Genomic DNA, 19966 nt, shown 5'->3' with positions numbered 1-19966 from the left:
TCATTTGCTCCTCACAGAAACTCTCTAAGGAAGGGAAGATATGATTATCTTCATTGTTTTGGTGAATTAGCCGAGGTTTAGTGTAACTGAGTGACTTAGCCAAGACCACACAGTATGAAGTGACAGGACGGGGTTTAGACTAAAAGTCTCTTGCTATTTGTAGTACCTCACTAGCCAGTTCATATTAGCTAGAGGTAGCCTCACTTTCAGATCCAGAGACGAATTGACTTATAAATACCGAGAAAATTCTAGGAGGTAGCAAAATAGCAGATTTGGAGCTATTTAAGGAGAAGTGAAATTTTATGTCGGGAAAAAATGTGGAAGAATAAGTGAATACGAAAAAATGCTGCTGTGGTCTGAATGTTTGTGTCCCCTTCAAATTCATATGCTGAAATCTTAACCCCAAGGGAATGGCATTAGGAGGTAGGGCTTTGGGGAAGTAATTAGGTCATGGGGGCAGAGCCCTCGTGAATGAGAAAAGTGCCCTTATCAAATAGGCCCAAGGGAGCTTGTTCACCCTTCCACCTTGTGAGGATACAGTCAGAAGGCATCACTCAGGAACCAGAACTCAGGCCCTCACCAGACACCAACTCTGCGGGTGCCTTAGACTTCTCAGTCTCCAGAACCGTGAGATTAACTTCTGTTGTTTCTAAGCCACCCAGTGTGTGACATTTTGTTGTAGCAGCCTGAGCAGACTTAGATGCTTAATGTACTAAGTTTTCTTCTCCCCTCTTCTCTCCTCTTCTGACCTCCTCTCCTATTCTCTCCTCCTATTCTTTTCCCAAGAGAACCTTTTCTGAGTTCAATGTTAATGCTCCATGCTGTGGGTATCTTGATAATCTGGGAGCGGTTCAGGTGAGGACACCGGCTGTGGCTACTTAGCTGCCCTGCACAGGGCTCTGCACGTGGTAGGTTCTCAAAAAATGTGGGACTGACTTCAGAAGTGACATTTTAGGAGGGCTTAAGTAACATCTGTTCAGAATTGGAAGTTTTTCCAAATATATAAACTTATATTGACTGTCTCAATGGTTTGTGACTTAATACCATCATCAGAAATTGCTTTTCAAAATTATGGTATGTACAGTTTTATTGTAAAGGAAGCAAAGTTGGCTGTGCACGGTGGCTCACACCTGTAATCCCAGCACTTTTGGGAGGCCGAGGTGGGTGGATCACCTGAGGTGAAAAGTTCGAGACCAGCCTGGCCAACATGGTGAAACCCCATTTCTACTAAAAATACAAAAATTAACCGAGTGTGGTGGCACATGCCTGTAGTCCCAGCTACTCGGGAGGCTGAGACAGGAGAATTGCTTGAACCCAGGAGGTGGAGGCTGCAGTGAGCAGAGATCACACCATTGCACTCCAGCCTGGGTAAGACAGAGCAAGACTCCGTCTCAAAAAAAAGAAAAAAAAGAAGAAGCAGCAAAGCTGTGATCACAACCATATCTTAAAGTTTGCAAGATTTCCTCGAGAGTACTATTATTCTCTTTCATTTCACAAAAGGGTTAAGTGTTTTTTCTGAATACAAACAGAAGATATTTGAAAGATTTCTTACCCAGTGCCCCATACCTACATGTATTTGAACAGATGGGTGATAGTGCTAAGGGAATTGATCTGAATGTATATCAAATAATGTAGGAAATGTCATGAAGTCAACCTCCTGCCTCATCTTATTTCCTCTGAAAGCAAACACTTTACTAACATAATAATTTCTTAGAAATAGGAAAAAACAATAGGGGCAAGCCTGACTACTTAAAGACACAGTTGTGGGGAGAGCTAAGTTTATGGATCACAGAGAGTGTGTTAGAACTTTGGTAACAGGACAGGAGTCTCTGATTTATCATTTCTTAGAAACTTCAATTAAAACAAAAACAAAAACAAGCCCTGTGCCTTTACTAAGATATTCCTCAATATCTGTCTGATAGGCAGAGTGTCTCTCTGTGTATCAGACACCACAGAAGTACTCCAAGCCTCTGGTAGGGGCAGGTAGAAAAGCATATATATATATATATATATATATATATATATATTTTTTTTTTTTTTTTTTTTTTTTTTTTAGATGGAGTCTTGCTCTGTCGCCCAGGCTGGAGTGCAGTGGCACGATCTCAGCTCACTGCAACCTCCGCCTCCTTGGTTCAAGTGATTTTCCTGCCTCAGCCTCCCAAGTAGCTGGGACTACAGGTGCGTGGTACCACACCTAGCGAATTTTTGTATTTTTAGTAGAGACGGGGTTTCACCATGTTGGCCAGGATGATCTCGATCTCTTGACCTCGTGATCCGCCCGCCTCAGCCTCCCAAAGTGAAAGGCATATTTAAGGACTTGTTCAGCTCCCAGGGATGACGCCCCTCCCAAAGTCCAGTACTGTTTTCATCAGATACTTTCCTGGTGGGTAAACTTATCGCCCTTCAGGGATGAGGGGCTATGAGAAGGAGGTTGAAATGCCAATTGCTAATAAAATGTCTTTTCTGAGAATGAATCTGAAATGATACTGGAAGTCAGCGGGGAGATGCGATTCACTTTACAAAAATTCATTTCTGAAGCACAATAACATTAAGTGAGATAAAGCTATATGAGAAATGAGAAATTAGGTAATAATTGTGTTATGTTCCATAAGCATACAGCTATAATTCAGGATCATCACATTTATTTCCAAAGTTATAGTTCCATCCCTTTTGATATTGCCTGGGTCTGGAAGGGATAAGGGCCTTATTAAATATTCATCTCGGCTGGGCGCGGTGGCTCACGCCTGTAATCTCAGCACTTTGGGAGGCCGAGGCGGGCGGATCACGAGGTCAGGAGATCGAGACCATCCTGGCTAACACGGTGCTACTAAAAATACAAAAAATTAGCCGGGCGTGGTGGCGGGCGCCTGTAGTCCCAGCCACTTAGGAGGCTGAGGCAGGAGAATGGCGTGAACCTGGGAAGTGGAGTTTGCAGTGAGCCGAGATCGCGCCATTGCACTCCAGTTGGGGCAACAGAGTGAAACTCCGTCTCAGACAAAAAAAAAAAAAAAAAAAAGAATTCATCTCTTACCACCCCCTATCCACATTGATAGTGGTTAGATGACCAATCCTTATGACATTTGCAGCTTTTTAATTTAATTGCCACCAATTCTTCCCCTCTCCAGATCCATGCCCTTACAATGTACTGTAGCAGATTCTCTTGTCAAGAGGTGAAGCCTATTTCTCAGTCCCAAGAATCTGGGTTGGCCTGTGACTTGCTTGGCCAATGGAACATTAGCAGGAATAATGCAGCACAGGCTTGGAAATCACCTGTGCATTGGGACTTGCTCTCTCATTACATTTGTTACCCTGAGAACACCATGAGAACAAGCCCAAGGTGGCCTGCTGGAGGAGTGGAGGCCATGTGGAGGAGAAGCAAGGTGCTCTAGCTAATAGCCAGCCAATTGTCAGGCATGTGAATGAGACAGTCTAGGACCAGCTAGCCTCCCAGCTGACCTGGCAACTCACCGCAGGCATGAGTGAGCCCAGTCAAAGCCAGTAGAACTGCCTAACCCAAACTGCCAACCCATAGAATCATGAGCTACATATACATAAATGCTTACTGTTGTAAGTCATAAGTTTTGGGATGGGGCCAGGCAATGGCTCATGCCTATATTCCCAGCACTTTGGGAGGCCGAGGCAGTCAGATCGCTTGAGCCCAGGAGTTTTAGATCGGCCTGGGCAACATGGTGAAACCCTGTATCTATCAAAAAAACAAAAACAAAAATTAGCCAGGTATGGTGGTGCATGCTTGCAGTCCTAGGTACTTGGGGGGCTGAAGTGGGAGGATTGCCTGAGCCCGGGAGGTGAAGGCTACAGTGAGCTGAGATCAGACCACTGTACTCCTGTCTGACAGAATGAGACCTTGTCTCAGAAAATAAAAATAAAAGTTTTGAGATGGTTTGTTGTACAGTAGAGGCTAACAGATACATTAAATTATATTTATTTGGAGCTACTAGGTGACATACTTAGAGAAAAGGGTCTCTCTGGGCTGAGTTCTATCATAGGCTCATTCTGGTATTTAACCTCCCACCTCTGTACTTCAGCTTTGCTACTTCAAAGAAGACAATACTTTCTTGAAGGTCAGCAGTAATCCTAATTCAGATATATGTACATTACAGCTTTCATATCTTCTTTTTCTCTTTTCTATTCAGCAGTTTTACCAGAAGCCACTATAAGGATGATATTCTGACACACGTTTTTTTCTTTTCCTTTTTTTTTTTTTTTTTGAAACAGAGTTTAGCTCTTGTTGCCTAGGCTGGAGTGCAATGGCACGATCTCGGCTCACCACAACCTCTGCCTGCCGGGTTCAAGTGATTCTCCTGCCTCAGCCTCCTGAGTAGCTGGGATTACAGGCATGCGCCACCACACCTGGCTAATTTTGTATTTTTAGTAGAGTGGGGGTTTCTCCATGTTGGTCAGGCTGGTCTTGACCTCCCAGCCTCAGATGATCTGCCTGCCTCGGCCTCCCAAAGTGCTGGATTATAGACGTGAGCCACCATGCCTGGCCAACACGTGCTTGTTCAAATGATTTATTAATATATGTTAAGTGCTTTAAAAACTCTAAGATGTCATGTGTGAAGTAACATATTTATTGTTTCACAATGAAGAGAGTTATATAACCATTATAACAAACCCAATGGGCCCTTCTAAGAGTTACTTTTTTTCACTGAGAGTTCTCTATCTGTTTAGTAGCGCGTGGTAGAGAGTTTCTCAACTTACCTGAGACTTGAAGTAAGTTTCTTGTGGGGTGGCAAGTACATCTGCAGAGGCAATGTCTAAATGCATGAGTGTCTGCCGAAAAGAAGGTCGGTTTCGAGGTTTACTTTGCCTAAAAGTGAAAAAGACAGTTTGTGCATTTCAGAAGTTGTGTCCAGGAGAATGAAGATTTTATTTTACTTTATGAAAAAGACTGTTTACTTCAAAATGGCTATATCTGAGTAAAATCAGCTGTACTCCATTATATCAGGATAGCATAACTGAATTGTATCTCAGTACAGTTTTAACATTTCTTTAAATTTATTTATTTATTTATTTTTTCAGAGACAGGGTCTCACTATGTTGCCTAGGCTTATCTCAGATTCCTGGGTTCAAGTGATCCTCCTGCCTCGGCCTCCCAAAGTGTTGGGATTACAGGCATGAGCCACCATGCCTGGCCTGCAGTACAGTTTTTTATTTATATTTTATTTTATTTTATTTTATGTTTTTAAAGTAGAGATGGGGTCTCGCTATGTTGCCCAAGCTGCTCTTGAACTCCTGGCCTCAAGTGATCCTCCCATCTCTGCCGCCCAAGTGTTGGAATTACAGGTGTGAGCCACCTGTAATTGTGTGCCTGGCTGCCCTGCAGTACAGTTTTGATATACTGAAGAGCAAAAGGAAAACGTAATTATGAGATACCTCTAATGATGAAATGGAAATCTAGGACCAGTGACCTATTTAATAATAGCCCATTAGGACTAGCAAAGAAATAATAGCTATCATTGGCCAAGGCCTACTATTTCAAGATAATCATACCAAGTTCTTTATTTCTAAATTGTCATTAATTACAACACAATAACTCTATGAGTCGGTGTTGTCTCTATTTTACAAATGAGAAAACTGATATTGGATAACATGCCCAAAATTGCACAGATAGAAAGGGGCAGAGCTAGTATTTGAACCACAGATTCTCCCACTCCAAAGCTCCTATTCTTTCTACCACCAGGAGATTCACTCCAAATACACATTGGAGACCTCCCTATTGTTTTAGAGACAATATTCTTACCACGTCTGTTTCATAAGGATTTTGAATCCATCAGGGCAAGTCGAAGGAACTGGAAGGTGGAGGCTGTTGCTTCCAACACCCCAGATAATGGCTGAAGAATCTACATCTTTGTAAGGGATCTCTCCTGTCAGCAGCTCCCAAAGCACCACTCCAAAAGACCTACAGTAGCACCAGGAACATGTACAGAAGATGTTTCAGAAAGACTGATTTGTATTTTAGCTCTTTATTAATTTAAATCAAATTAGTACATATACCCAGTTTTAAAATTCTAGTATTGCTATAAGAAAAACAGAAACATCTGGGACAACTCTGAAAAAAAAAAAAAAACATTCTATGTGGGGTAATCAACACTACCAGAAATTAAAACTTGAATAATTAACTCTTATGTGTGAACAGACAACCAGAATAACGGACTGGACAAGAAATCCAGAAATAAACCAAATACATTTAGGAACTGAATGTAAGATAGAAGTGACATCACAAACCAGCGGGTAAAAATTGATTAGTCAAAAAATGTTGTTGGAACAGCTGGGAAAAATAAATTAAATCTATAACTCACCATAAATCAAGATAAATTTCACTTGAATCAAAGATTTAAATAAAAAAATGAAACCATAAAAATCTTCTAAAAATAAGGAGTTAAAAAATTATCTAGGAGTGTTAAACACTTTTTTTTTTTTAAGACAGAATCTTGCTCCATCACCTAGGCTGGAGTCCAGTGACCTGATCTTGGCTCACTGCGACCTCCACCTCCTGGGTTCAAGCGATTCTCCTGCCCCTCAGCCTCCCAAGTAGCTGGGATTACAGGCATGTGCCACCACGCCTAGCTAATTTTTTGTATTTTTAGTAGAGATGGGGTTTCACCATGTCGGCCAGGCTGGTCTTGAACTCCTGACCTCAAGTGATTCACCCACCTCAGCCTCCCAAAGTGCTGGAATTACAGGTGTGAGCCACCATGCCTGGCTTTTAAAGACTTTTTAAACCATGAAATCTAAAAGCCATAAAAGGAGAAATTGATAAACTGTATTTTCAAAATCTGACAAGGGAAAAAATACCATCAGCAAAATAACAAAATGTGAATTATCTACAATTTACACAAAATGTGAATCTCCTTAATATGTAAAATACTCTGATAAATTATGAGTAAAAATCAGAAAGCTGAGCAAAGATTATGAGCCATTCACAAGTAAGAAAATATGAGGGCTCTAACACATACGAACAAATGTATAGGCTTACTTGTCCCGAGAGGAATGCACCCAAGATACCGTTTTTTACCTATATGATTGGCAAAAATCCAAGAATTTAGCACATTTTGTTGTGCTAAGACTGAGAAAACACTCTTAGATATTTCCGGTGGGAACATCAGTTAGTAATCCCTAAGGAGGGTACTTTGGTCATGACTATCTAAATTACAAATGACCCCACATTTCTACTTTATCCTATTTACTCTGGTATTACATGCAATTTTGACATGTGCTATTATTTTGGTTTTAAGCCTAAAAGCTACTAGTTGCCAATTTTAAGGGTAGAAGAAAAGCTATTACAGGGAAAAATACTGTTAATAAAAAGACTTATAACCTCAGAAGAAATGTTATAGAGATCTTTTTTTAAAATCATAGCCTATAGAGGCTGTTCAATAAAAGGGCAAAACAACCTCCTATATCTCAAACGTGTCTAGAGAACATAATTGTATCACAGCAAAGTACATTATTGATATGTGTAATGATGACCTGAGTCATTGAGAATAGGTAAGCTCTTGTACTTTATTCAAGAAGGTGAGAATTATGTAACACATTTCAGGAAGACTTCCACACTAAATGATCATTTGAAGTAAACTTTCAGTTTTCTAGAAAGTTCAGCATATTCTCTGAGGTCCCCCAAACTGATGACTTACTGAGTGGAGAGTCACCCTCATTCCCCCTAATCCTTCTCCCCATATATCACTATACTGGCAAGTACCTCAGATAATATGAGGCTGAAATCAACCAAAAGTGGACAACGCTCAAGAATATTCTGGAAAAGTAAGCGCTGAAGGAAGACAGTGCTAATAGGGCGAAAGTGGGAAAAGGCTTTTTAGTTGGCACAACTGGTGGCGCCACTCACCATATATCAACTTTCTCAGATACAGGTTCATTCCGTATCACCTCTGGTGCCATCCATGCAACTGTGCCGGCAAATGACATCTTGGTACTTTTGTCACTGAGTTCCTTAGACGTACCAAAATCAGAAATTTTTACTGCATCTGTGTGGGTCACTAAAACACTTTAAAAAGAAATAAAAAGAAAACATCCAGATCGTTAGTACTAATGAAAACCATGATTCTAAATGGCTGAAACGGAAGACTTTATCTGCTGCTTCCTATCTTGTAGTATTCAGCTTGCAGTTTCCAATGTCACGGGGGCATTGGCTATACACTAGAAATAACATCATTCATACTTGTGAGGCAGCTTAGCATAACAGGCTTTTAACGCCTAGTCTTATGCTGCCTCTTCCACTTGCTGTGCGACCTTTGCCAAGTTACTTAACTCTTCTTTTTTTTTTGAGACAGAGTTTTACTCTTACCGCCCAGGTTGGAGTGCAATGGCACAATCTCAGCTGACTGCAACCTCTGCCTCCTGGGTTCAAGGGATTTTCTCCTTGCCGCAGCCTCCCAAGTAGCTGCAATTACAGGCACCTGCCACCACGCCCAACTAATTTTTGTATTTTTAGTAGAGATGGGGTTTCTTTATGTTGGTCAGGCTGGTCTCAAACTCCTGACCTCAGGTGATCCTCCCATCTCCGTCTCCCAAAGTGTTGGGATTACAGGTGTGAGCCACTGCACCCGGCCTTATTTAACTCTTCTAAGCCAGTTTTCTCATATGTAGGATGGAGACTCTTCATTCTTATCCACAATTTGAAAATACAAAAAGTTCTCAGTCAGCTTATATTTTTTTCACACGTATAAGGCAAACTCACTTTCTTCATCCCATTTTGTGTGAACAACAGGTTTTGCTGCAGATTTGTTAATGTGGTTGATTTTAGGGTACTGCTCCAGACCTCGCTGGGTGTCTAAGGTAGTGCACTACCTTTCTGAAAATATCTTGCTTCAAGAGTTTTGGATAAGGGGTGATAGACCTCTAATAACAATCTCATTGAATTTTCATTTGAATTAAATGAGGTAAGGTATGTTAGGCACCGTTATCAATAAATATTGGTTTCCATCCTTGCTGGCTTTAGCCAGCCCACTAAAAAGAATACTTCTTTTTAAACACTGTTTAAATGATAGCCAACTAATATCATGCATGAGACCATGATATTTGGGATTCATTACATTAAAAGGCTAATATGTATGCTGGGATTTCACTAGTGCTGATAAGGAAAAGCAGAAGTAAATCCAAGCTTAAGTAAATTCCATACCAGTAGTGTTTTACTTGTCATAGTAGTTATCTGAAAATGTGACCTGAGGCCAAGTGCTCGTGCCAGCCTTGAAGATGAATACAATCTGGTACCAAATTGACAGCTTCACACCCTAGATCGATTTCACTTGAAACAACCTGTTCAGAACATTAGAAAGTTAATGACTTAGGGTTTCAGAGGCTTTAATGATTTAGGGACCTATGTTTAATGATGAAAGGCTTACAGGCGTGGTGGCGGGCGCCTGTAGTCTCAGCTACTCGGGAGGCTGAGGCAGGAGAATGGCGTGAACCCAGTAGGCGGAGCTGGCAGTGAATGGAGTTCGCACCACTGCACTCCAGCCTGGGCCACAGAGCAAGACTCTGTCTAAAAAAAAAAAAAAAAAAAAAAAGAGTCTTCATCCTCAAACAGTATCAGAATTGAGGAGGCTGTAAATCAGAAAACATCTGACTCTATCCCCTTGCTTCTCCATTTAAAGCAGGGATTCCTTCACATTTACCAGGTTCACAACTCCAACCCCAATGGCTATTTACCAAATAGCTCAGAGCTTACAATTGCTTTCGAATACCATCCTCCACGCCCTGGTTTTGCACCTAATATGTAAAATTTATATAACTTAGGAGTTTTGATTTAACAGTGTTAGTCTTAGTGAAAATGCATAAGGATTAAAATATTATGGGATGAGAGAATTGGAGAACTGATATCATACACCATGAAAGTGAGAGTAGGCAGTTAGCCACTAAAAGAGGGAACCTTTTCTGGGAACGTCCTCTCTGCCTCCATTGGTGTCACAAGAGAGGATGAACTTGGGAGAAGACTAGAGAAATATAACATTAGAACTTTTCTGAAATCTTCTCTGAGACAAAGATGGGGTCACAGAGCCTGCAGACTTAATGTAGGTAATGAGATCTCTTGTTATAGCAAGTCAGATTGATCCCTGTCTTCCCAAAGTCAGCTTGAAACCCAAAGAAGCCAAAGCTGCTGGAGTTGGGAGTGTTATTGTTAATAGAGGGAAAGGCTTACTGGGGTAACCCGTTCACTACTCTATTGTACGGCTTCCTGACTCCTTCCCTCTAAGATTAATTCACAAGGAGAACAAGGTGATTAAAAAGGAGAACCATTCAAAGAGGCCTTCAGGTAGTTAATGTCCTTACCTGTATGCACTAAATGGCAAAAGCAACAGGGTAAGAATGTGAACAGAAGAAATGAGCACTACACAATCATGTTTACTTGCAAGTAAAGCAAGGGGGAGGTTGTTCAGTCAACTAAGCACTGTAATTGCTGAGGACGATGGTGATAAATAAGAACTGTTTTGAAGTTTATAATGAAGGATTGATTTATACTGTCCATGGAGGAAAGGCAGGATTCACTGTGAATCCCTTACCGTCACATAATGAGGTAGGATGCAGCAGCCTTTGGTTCAGAAATTCTAGGTTCAAGTCCTAGCCCCATGACTTTGGGCTAAGCTCTAGTTTCCCTTACATAAAATAAGAATAACAATACTTGTTACAAATCCCACACAGTTTTTGCCAGGATCAAAGGTGTGATAATAGATCTCCCCCAAGATATGATAAACCATGAAAGCACTATGCAAATATATATATGTGTGTGTGTATATACAATAAATGAATATATATATTTTATTTTGATTATTTTTTGAGACAGGGTTGTGCTCTGTTGTCCAGGCTAGAGTGCAGTGGTGTGATCATGGCTTACTGTAGCCTTGACCTTCCGGGCTTAAGCGATTTTCCCACCTCAGCCTCCTGAGTAGCTTGGACACCATGCCTGGCTAAATTTTTAATTTTTTGTAGAGATGGAGTTTCACTATATTGCCTAGGCTGCAAATATATTTTGAAGAGATTAATCCTCTGCTCATCTACCCAAAATGTGATTATAAATAATAAAAATAATGTTGAAAAACAGGAGTTATACTGAAATAAATCATTTTATCAATTTCCTTCTTCATGCAATTTGGGGAACTAACTACACACTCCTCTTAAAGTGATTAGTAGCCAAGAAATCCTTTTGAAAACAGAGATTACTAGAAACAGCCCTGCTTCTCTCACATAGCCAGTGTTTATTTTTCCTATGGCCATTGTGAACTTTATAACTGTTTATTTCCTCCTTTGCTTAGACACTAGAAGCTCAAAGCCAAATGTGTAGTCCACGTCTATAGAATCTCATGGCATGTAATTTGTGAACAATTTTTAGTTCTAATGTTTTTACTTTTCCTTTGCCTCTGTTTCATTATTATTATTATTATTATTATTTTTGAGACAGAGTCTTGCTCTGTCGCTCAGGCTGGAGTCCAGTGGTGCGATCTCAGCTCACTACAACCTCCTCCTCCTAGGTTCAAGCAATTCTGCTGCCTCAACCTCTCAAGTAGCTGGGACTACAGGCACCTGCTACCATGCCTGGCTAATTTTTTATATTTTTAGTAGAGACAGGGTTTCACCGTGTTGGTCAGGCTGGTCTCGAACTCCTGACCTCAAGTGATCCACCCGCCTTGGCCTCCCAAAGTGCTAGGATTACAGGCGTGAGCCACTCCACCCAGCTAGCCTGTTTCTTATTTATCCATTTTATCCTGTTGTATACATTTCTGAAACTCAGTTTAAAAAGTGTTTTGAACACGTGGAAAACAACAAACCAAGGCTTCAAATGGGAAGATCTGGCATTAACTATCTGAGATGATAGAAGGTGAATACTTCAGATAATAATGAATTTTGTTTCACAGTTGTATGATTTAAAAGCAACAAGAGGGAAAAGTGGTTTCAGGTACCTGGAGATATCTGCCATACAGGTAAGCAGGTAGGTCAACAATAACCCAAGAGATGCACAAACAGAATTACCCACTGTCCAGATTGAAACTGAACTAAAAGTATGATGTCTGAAAATGTCAACTGAGGTTGATAAATATTCTGTATTTCAAAAGAACAAAAGAGCTGAAACATTAGCTCCAGAACTCACTTAGGTGATTTCAGATCACGATGAATAATTTTATGGAGGTGCAAATAATTCATTCCACTTGCAATTCCTGTGGACCAGTCTACTAGCAATCGAGGCGTGATCTTCCTGCCAGCTCGCAAGACCTCGTAGAGTTGTCCATGGGCACAGTATTCCATGATAATACAGTAACATGGAGCCTGAGTACAAACACCCCTTCCAAGAAAACAAACATGTACATCAATACATACATACATGCATACATATGTATATTTAAAGAAGAGTTAATCAAAACCAATTCTATACCCAAATTATTTTTAAAATGTGTATAGATAATAGTTTCTGATTCTTAAATTAGCATTGAACCTTCTCTAGTCTACAGGTTTCTCTATGATGTCCATAGACAATTTTCGTTTGTTTTGTTCACTCTGGATATCTATATGCTGTGCTGTGTCTGGTGCCTTTTCTGTGGGACCCTTCCATTCCGGGACAAAGAGCACACTTTTCTGAGGTTTGTGCAGGCTGGATACTGCATTGTTTTAGATCATTAAGAATCATTTGGGAGGCCAAGGCAGGTGGATCACAAGGTCAGGAGTTCAAGACCAGCCTGGCCAAGATGGTGAAACCCCATCTCTACTAAATATATAAAAAGATTAGCCGGGCATGGTGGCGCACGCCTGTAGTCCCAGCTACTCGGAGACTGAGGCAGAGAACTGCTTGAATCCGGGAGGCGGAGGATGCAGTGAGCCAAGATCGCGCCATTGCACTCCAGCCTGGGAAACGGAGTGAGACTCCATCTCAAAAATAAAAAATAGTAACAATTTGGCCAGGTGCGGTGGCTCATGTTTGTAATCCCAGCACTTTGGGAGGCTGAGGCAGGTGGATCACCAAGGTCAGGAGTTCGAGACCAGCCTGGCCAACATGGTGAAACCATGTCTCTACTAAAAATACAAAAATTAGCCGGCATAGTGGTGCACGCCTGTAATCCCAGCTACTTGGGAGGCTGAGGCAGGAGAATCACTTGAGCCTGGGAGAAGGAGGTTCCAGTGAGCAAAGATTGTGCCACTGCACTCCATCCTGGGTGACAGAGTGAGACTCTGTCTCAGAAAAAAAAAAAAAAGGAAAAAAAGAAATAATTTAAAATTTCTTCCTTTTACAGTTTTAGAGGGTTTTATGAGTGTACAGAGAGATAATTCAGACAAAATACTTCTATTTTTAATATTATTTGCTGAATTTTAAATTACTCAAATTAAAAATAACTAACTAGACTGAGGACCCAAAGATGACTCAATTTTCCATCTTACATAATCTTTGAAAAACATTTCTCTTTTTTTATGTCAGACAGGTAATGTGCTAACGTTGTAACAAGGTTGGAAGGAGGCACATCTCACCCACGAGTGTGAACACCCAATCATGCTTACAAATCACAAAAGAGTATGGAAAACAATATACAACCTTTTTTTTTTTTTTTTCCCCAGACAGAGTCTCGCTGTGTCATCCAGGCTGGGGTGCAGTGGTGCAATCTCCGCCTCCCAGGCTCAAGTGATTCTCCTGCCTCCTCAAGTAGCTGGGATTACAGGTGTGCACCACCACGCCAGGCTAATTTTTTTTTATTTTTTATTTTTTTGAGACGGAGTCTCGCTGTATCACCCAGGCTGGAGTGCAGTGGCACAATCTTAGCCCCCCACAACCTCCACCTCCCGGGTTCAAGCAATTCTCCTGTCTCAGCCTCCCGAGTAGCTGGGATTACAGGCGCTTGCCACCACGCCTACTAATTTTTGTATTTTTAGTAGAGACAGGGTTTCACCATATTGGTCAGGCTGGTCTTGAACTCCTGACATCAGGTGATCTGCCCGCCTCAGCCTCCCAAAGTGCTGGGATTACAGGCTTGAGTCACTGCTCCTGGCCACTAATTTTTTTATTTTTAGTAGAGACGGGGTTTCGTCATTGTTGCCCAGACTGCTCTCAAACTCCTGTACTCGAGTGATCCATGCGTCTTGGCCTCCCAAAGTGCTGGGATTATAGGCGTGAGCTACTGCGTCCAGCCTATACAACGTATTATATATCCATGTAGCCTATATTTGCATCAATTCCGACATCATCCATGAAAACCTTTCCCAATTATTCCCCTCCAAAAAGATCTTTCTCTTCTCTAAATTCCTATGATATACAACAGCCACTAGTTCTTTATATGCAGTTTTTCTCTCCGCATATAGATTATAGACTCCTTGAAGGGAACGGTCTTCAAGTTCTATTCTCTCTACCTTAAGGCCTAGCGGTTCACAGCAAGTCTTTAACAAATGTTTGTTAACTTCACCTCAACCTTCTTAACTAAAAAAGCCTTCAAATGACACGTACAGAGGCCTTGAGGAGGAGAAAGGAAACTAACATGAAAGAACCTCTTCTATTTTTCACGGACATTTCCATGTTTATTTGTCTTACTTAATCTGCCCCAAACTACTGTAAGATAGTTTTCCATTTTTACAAGTAAGGCTCAGAGTGAGAAAATAACTTGTCCTAATCACAACTAGATCATACAACTATTAAGTGACAGAGCTGGGATTCAAACTCAGTCTGCCTAATTTGAACGTCCAGGCCCTCTACACTCTGTACAAGACTGCCTCCCTTTTAGCTTTTTAACTTCTGTTTAGACAAGCACATTGGGAATTCCTATGTTAACACCATTATCTCATAAAAGAAGGAATGATCGTAGTAACTCTACTTCACAGTTTTGTTCTCAGGATGAGAAGAAAAATTACTATATGTAATCTATGTCTTATCGCTTATGGGTATACACGCCTTCCTTTGAAACTTTCTAGAGAAGTTAGCAGAGTATCTGCAAGACATCAGTTAAAGTCTTCAGCCAGCTACTGACCCATGCCTATCTCTTCAGCTGCTCTAAGTGATGAAAGAATTTAGAGGTCATGGCGTACGGCACTGATCATATGAAGATGATGATGATCTTATAACAATAGCAGGTTATGAAGAAGTATAATTAATCTTCATTTTCCCCTGCTCTGATGTGCCTGTCAAATGCCACAAAGCTATTTCTATTACTCTCCTATCATTTTCTAGGCTACAAAGAATTCTTATCTTGATTTTTAATAATTTTTTTCAAGTTCCGGTTATATGTCTCTTAGGAAAGCTTGGTGAACCCAAGTGTCTGGCAGCTACAAACAAATGATTAATTATCATTACAGAGAACTAATAAATATGGCAGGTATAATGTAATATGCTTAAGTATACCAACATAAACATTTTTGAAGGTACTCAGCCTCCTATTCAACTATGTTTTAACTTGTTCCACATAGAAACAGTCTAACAGTGATGTTACGCACCTTTTATTTCTCTTGACTGACGAACGAGGAGCAATCATTTCATCAGCCCTGTACTATGACAAGGTTTCTTAGTAGCTATAAATAACAGCTCTATAATCACTTCTAATTGCTACCTTTTCTTCCCCTTGGCACTGAATTCCATTAGGAACAGTCAGGTTGAGTTTTCTTAAAAGATTAACAAAAAAATTGGATGCAAAAAGAATACAGCGTTCTTATCTTGTACTTCCCCTTCTGTATGTGGTTTTTATTAACTTCAAAAGAAGCTGTAAGCACAGAAAAAAGTATCCAGAGAGATGTACTAAAATCTAATCATGCCCTCGTATATCTTCCAGACGGTCCTGAATGGGATTCATTGGCCAAGCAACACATGGCACAGATGGCTGCAAACATAACACTGCACAATGCCCAAGAGCATGGTGTAATGGGCCAGGAACACAGTCTCACTATTGTTCTCCATGTAGAGGTAAATACTATTCAAGTATCTTCAGCCTAAAGAGTTGGGCACTAGCAGGGCAATGCTGAAAACTGCATATGCAGGTAGGAGAGTCAGAAGGGTGAGGTGGGAAAAAGACAGGAAGAAAGAGAAAGAAGCAAAAGAAAGGAAGTAAAAATAAAGCTTCTCACAACACCATCCTATTAGGACACATTTCTACTTTCAGTGACCCCGGGTACCCTGCTGGAAAACCCTCTTACCTGCAACACACAGCCTAATTCACTTCAAGAGGGCAAAAGGCCATACTCACCTACAGAACATTCTGTGTCTCAAAGCCAGTGTCCTAGTGATCTAAGTTTAAAAGCTTTTGACCCTTCCTTCCATTTAGGAGGATGTAGCATACTGGAAGTGATGATCGTCTCAGTGAAGTAAAATGAAGGAAAGAAAGAAGAGGGTCTCTGTTTGTCTGTCTGCTTAAAATAATCTCCCCATTGTGTTTTGAAATATATCCTCTTTGGAAAGATGATAATTTGTCTCTGCAGCATTTCATTTTAGTCACACGTCCTCCTGGCCCTACTAGGTCAACCAAGGACAGAATTAACTGCAGCAACCGCAGCTCTCTTCCCTGCCCTCTGCATGAATGACCCTTCCACAAGGAAACGAATCCAGTACTTCTTTCTGTCTCTTGGTGTCCTGGTTGATTGTTTCTCTTTCTTCACACGTCTTTCCCTTTCCTTAAGGGTTCTTGTTTGGTAATCAAAACTCAACCTCAGTACTCATTTAAACCCATTCTACAAAACCTGTACCCAAAATTTACCTTCCTTACTTCGTGGATGTGATCCCAATTAAGACTTATCACATGACATTTTTAGCTTTATAATCAGAGTTTTATCAAGGAAGGATCCCTTCTGAGGCTGGGAGAAGTTTCTCCTAGCTTAGGAGGGGGATTTGTAAATTATTCCACTTTTAGCTGTAGCCTCATTGGTCATACTATTTTCCAGGAATGCAAAATACATATCAAATATATCACAAAGCTCTAGTTTCTAACTTTCATCCTACCTAAAAATACTTGTCCTGTTCTCCACCTTCTTTCTTCTAAAGCCACTTACCACTTATTTGTTTAAGCCTAGGGCAACATTAAAAGGCTAGCGAGGGAGAGAACTCAAGGGAAAGGTTCAGGCAGAAGAGATCATATCTATTTAGAGCTCAGCACTTCCACCCTTTAAACTTTGACTCTCCTCCTTCTGTTAGGGATCCCAGTCAATATTATGAAAAAAATCATCTAGACTAGAAAGATATGTTTACAGACTCTTGAAAACAATCACTTTGTGAAATGAATATAACATATGACTTACTATCTTATATACTTACTATATACTTATATACTTACTATATACTTACTATATACTATATACTTACTATACTTACTAACTTACTTTCTTAACCTAATAACTTGACAATCATTAGGTTAAGAAAGCTGAATGTTTGACATTACTTGGAAGGGGATCTAGGAAAACCAGAGGCTATACTCTAAAGGTACCTGCTATTACAGGTTAATGTTTAAGAAGGGATGCTAACAGAACCTAATACAAAATATGTATCTACTACACAAGGATTGACTGTTCTTTGATCACTTCAGATGTTACCTTTGTCTGTCTTTCTTTCTTTTCTTTCTTTCTCTCTCTCTTTCTTTCTTTCTCTCTTTCTTTCTTTCTTTCTTCCTTTCTTTCCTTCCTTCCCTCCTTCCTTCCTTCCTTCCTTCCTTCCCTTCCTTCCTTCCTTGCCTCCCTCTTTCTTTCTTTCTTTTCTCTTTTCTTTTCTTTTCTCTCTCTCTCTGTCTCTCTTTTTCTCTCTCCTCTCTCTCTCTCTCTCTTTCTTTCCTTCCTTCTTTCTTTATTTCTTTCTTACAGGGTCTCACTCTGTCACCTATGCTGGAGGGCAGTAGCATGAACATGGCTCAACACATCCTCAGTCTCCCAGGTTCAAGCAATCCCCCTGCCTCAGCCTCTTAAGTAGCTAGGACTACAGGCCTGTGCTACCACATTCAGCTAATTTAAAAAAATTTTTTTAAAAGACAGGGTCCCACTATGTTGTCCAGGCTGGTCTCAGACTCCTGGGTTCAAGTGATCTGCCTGCCTTGGCCTCCCAAAGTGCTGGGATTACAGACATGAGCCACTGCACCCAGTCAACTTGGTTTTCTTAAGTGAATTTTAGGCTGTTCAGGTGATATTGAAGTAACCTCTGTCATCCCATTGATAAATGAGGTTGATGCAGCAGATCTGACTGCTTGGCAGGAACCCACACTTTCCCTTCCTGTCCCATGTGCATGCCCCTTCCATGTAGCACATACTTCAGCAAAATGAACCACTGGATTATAAGATGCCTGAGGACACAACTCCAATATAATAGTTCCTTGATACCCTCCCAAAGCACCTAGCACAGTGCTAAGTCTAGAGAATGCTTTTGAAATATCTCTCAAAGCAGAAACTTGTGTGTCTATATTGGGGGAAAGAAAATAGGTCTACTTCTTTAAAAAAAAAAAGCCTTGACCTACTTGAATGCGATGATGTTAGGGTGCTTCAACTTCCTCAAATGCTTGATATCCGTCTCATTCTGTTCTCTCACTTTCTTGATGGCCACCTCTTCCGCTCGGAACTTGCCCAAGAAGACAGCTCCTTGGGCTCCACTACCCAGCCACTGCAGCTCTGAGATCTCCTCAAATGGCACTTCCCAAGTATCTAGGCATACAAGCAAGAAATAAGCTTGAAGAGATCTCAGAAGGGACCACTCTACAAGGCCATTCTGAAGGTACCAACTTCATCATCACCCAGGATGAGCCTTACCCTCTGTCTCCCACCAAAAGATAGAACCTTCCTATGTACCTTAGAACTATAGATCAAATATTCATACACATTAGTTTGTATCAATTTTTAACCACTGAAATAAAGCAGAGCAGAAGCCTCCGATATGCCTTCCTCCAAACAAAACATAACCTACCACTCTTGCAGTCCTACCCCCTCACCTTAAGCTTGCATGTCAGTCAATTTACCCATCTGCCTCTATGCAACTATCCCTACCCCATCACCCATTACAGGTGTTATTTTATTCCTCTTTGAATTTCTAGTGCAAATGCTCAGTGAATCTTTGCTAATAATTTTTTTTTTTTTTTTTTTTTTTTTTTTTTTTTTTTTTTTTTTAATGTGATGGAGTCTTGCTCTGTCACCCAGGCTGGAGTGCAATGGCGTGATCTCAGCTCACTGCAACCTTCTGCCTCTGGGATTCAAGTGATTCTCCTGCCTCAGCCTCCCAAGTAGCTGTGATTACAGGCACCCACCACCATGCCTGGCTAATTTTTGTATTTTTTAGTAGAGACGGGGTTTCATCATGTTGGTCAGGCTGGTCTCGAACTCCTGACCTCAGGTGATCCACCCGCCTTGGCCTCCCAAAGTGTTGGGAATACAGGTGTGAGCCACCGTGCCGGGCTGCTAATGAATTTTTAATGATACTCTCCTAAGAACTTCATTATGCATACTACTTACATTAATATTTACCTTTGATTGAGTACTTACTATATACCATACACTAGCATAGTACTTGACATATATCATATGTTCAATCCTTACAACCCTACAAGTATGGCCTTATTATAGTTATTTAAAGATGAAAAAAACTAAGGCATAGGGTGGTGAAGTAAATTCTCCTAAAATCATATAGCTGATAAGTGGTAGAACTGGGCCTAGAATCCCAGGATTGGCCAATTTTAGGAAGAGTGCTTTCTCTCCTATATGACATTGCCTCTCATAAGTAATTGAGAGGGCCATTAGTCATTACATGATATGCTTATTCATAAAGCTGTAGTATTTTCAAGTTTCTCTTTTCCTTAGAGTTTGAATATTTTTTTGCACCATAAATTTAAGAAGGGTCATTTCTAAGTGGTGGCATTATAAGTGCTTCATATTATATTTCTTTATTGTTTTCTGTCTTAAAAATTATTTTTTACCATAAGCCTATATCACTTTTATAATGAATAAAATGGTATTTTAAATAAAGCACTTCAAAAATTCAATCAATATGTGCTTTAATCTCATGAAACTT

At 40.5% G+C, this 19966-nt stretch overlaps 1 protein-coding gene and 1 non-coding gene across 9 annotated transcripts in view; both read right to left on the bottom strand.

The window, feature by feature from the left end:
* The window catches only part of MAP3K13 (mitogen-activated protein kinase kinase kinase 13), a 195118-nt gene that overhangs the window by 31465 nt on the left and 143687 nt on the right, over positions 1-19966 (bottom strand). For all 8 annotated transcript variants that reach the window (XM_050780234.1, XM_050780240.1, XM_050780237.1 and 5 more), the window contains 5 exons: positions 18426-18609; positions 12125-12316; positions 7868-8026; positions 5765-5923; positions 4723-4831 (listed from right to left, as the gene is read on the bottom strand). In XM_050780234.1, the coding sequence (XP_050636191.1) occupies positions 4723-4831; positions 5765-5923; positions 7868-8026; positions 12125-12316; positions 18426-18609 (803 nt within the window). The remainder of the gene's footprint in view (positions 1-4722; positions 4832-5764; positions 5924-7867; positions 8027-12124; positions 12317-18425; positions 18610-19966) is intronic.
* Positions 13436-13536, bottom strand: LOC126949546 (small nucleolar RNA U13). Its single transcript, XR_007723823.1, has one exon. It is a non-coding gene; the product is annotated as a small nucleolar RNA U13 (small nucleolar RNA).

This window comes from Macaca thibetana, chromosome 2 (genome assembly GCF_024542745.1).
Source record: "Macaca thibetana thibetana isolate TM-01 chromosome 2, ASM2454274v1, whole genome shotgun sequence".
Taxonomy (NCBI): Eukaryota; Metazoa; Chordata; class Mammalia; order Primates; family Cercopithecidae; genus Macaca; species Macaca thibetana.
This window is presented reverse-complemented; position numbering and strand designations above follow the sequence as displayed.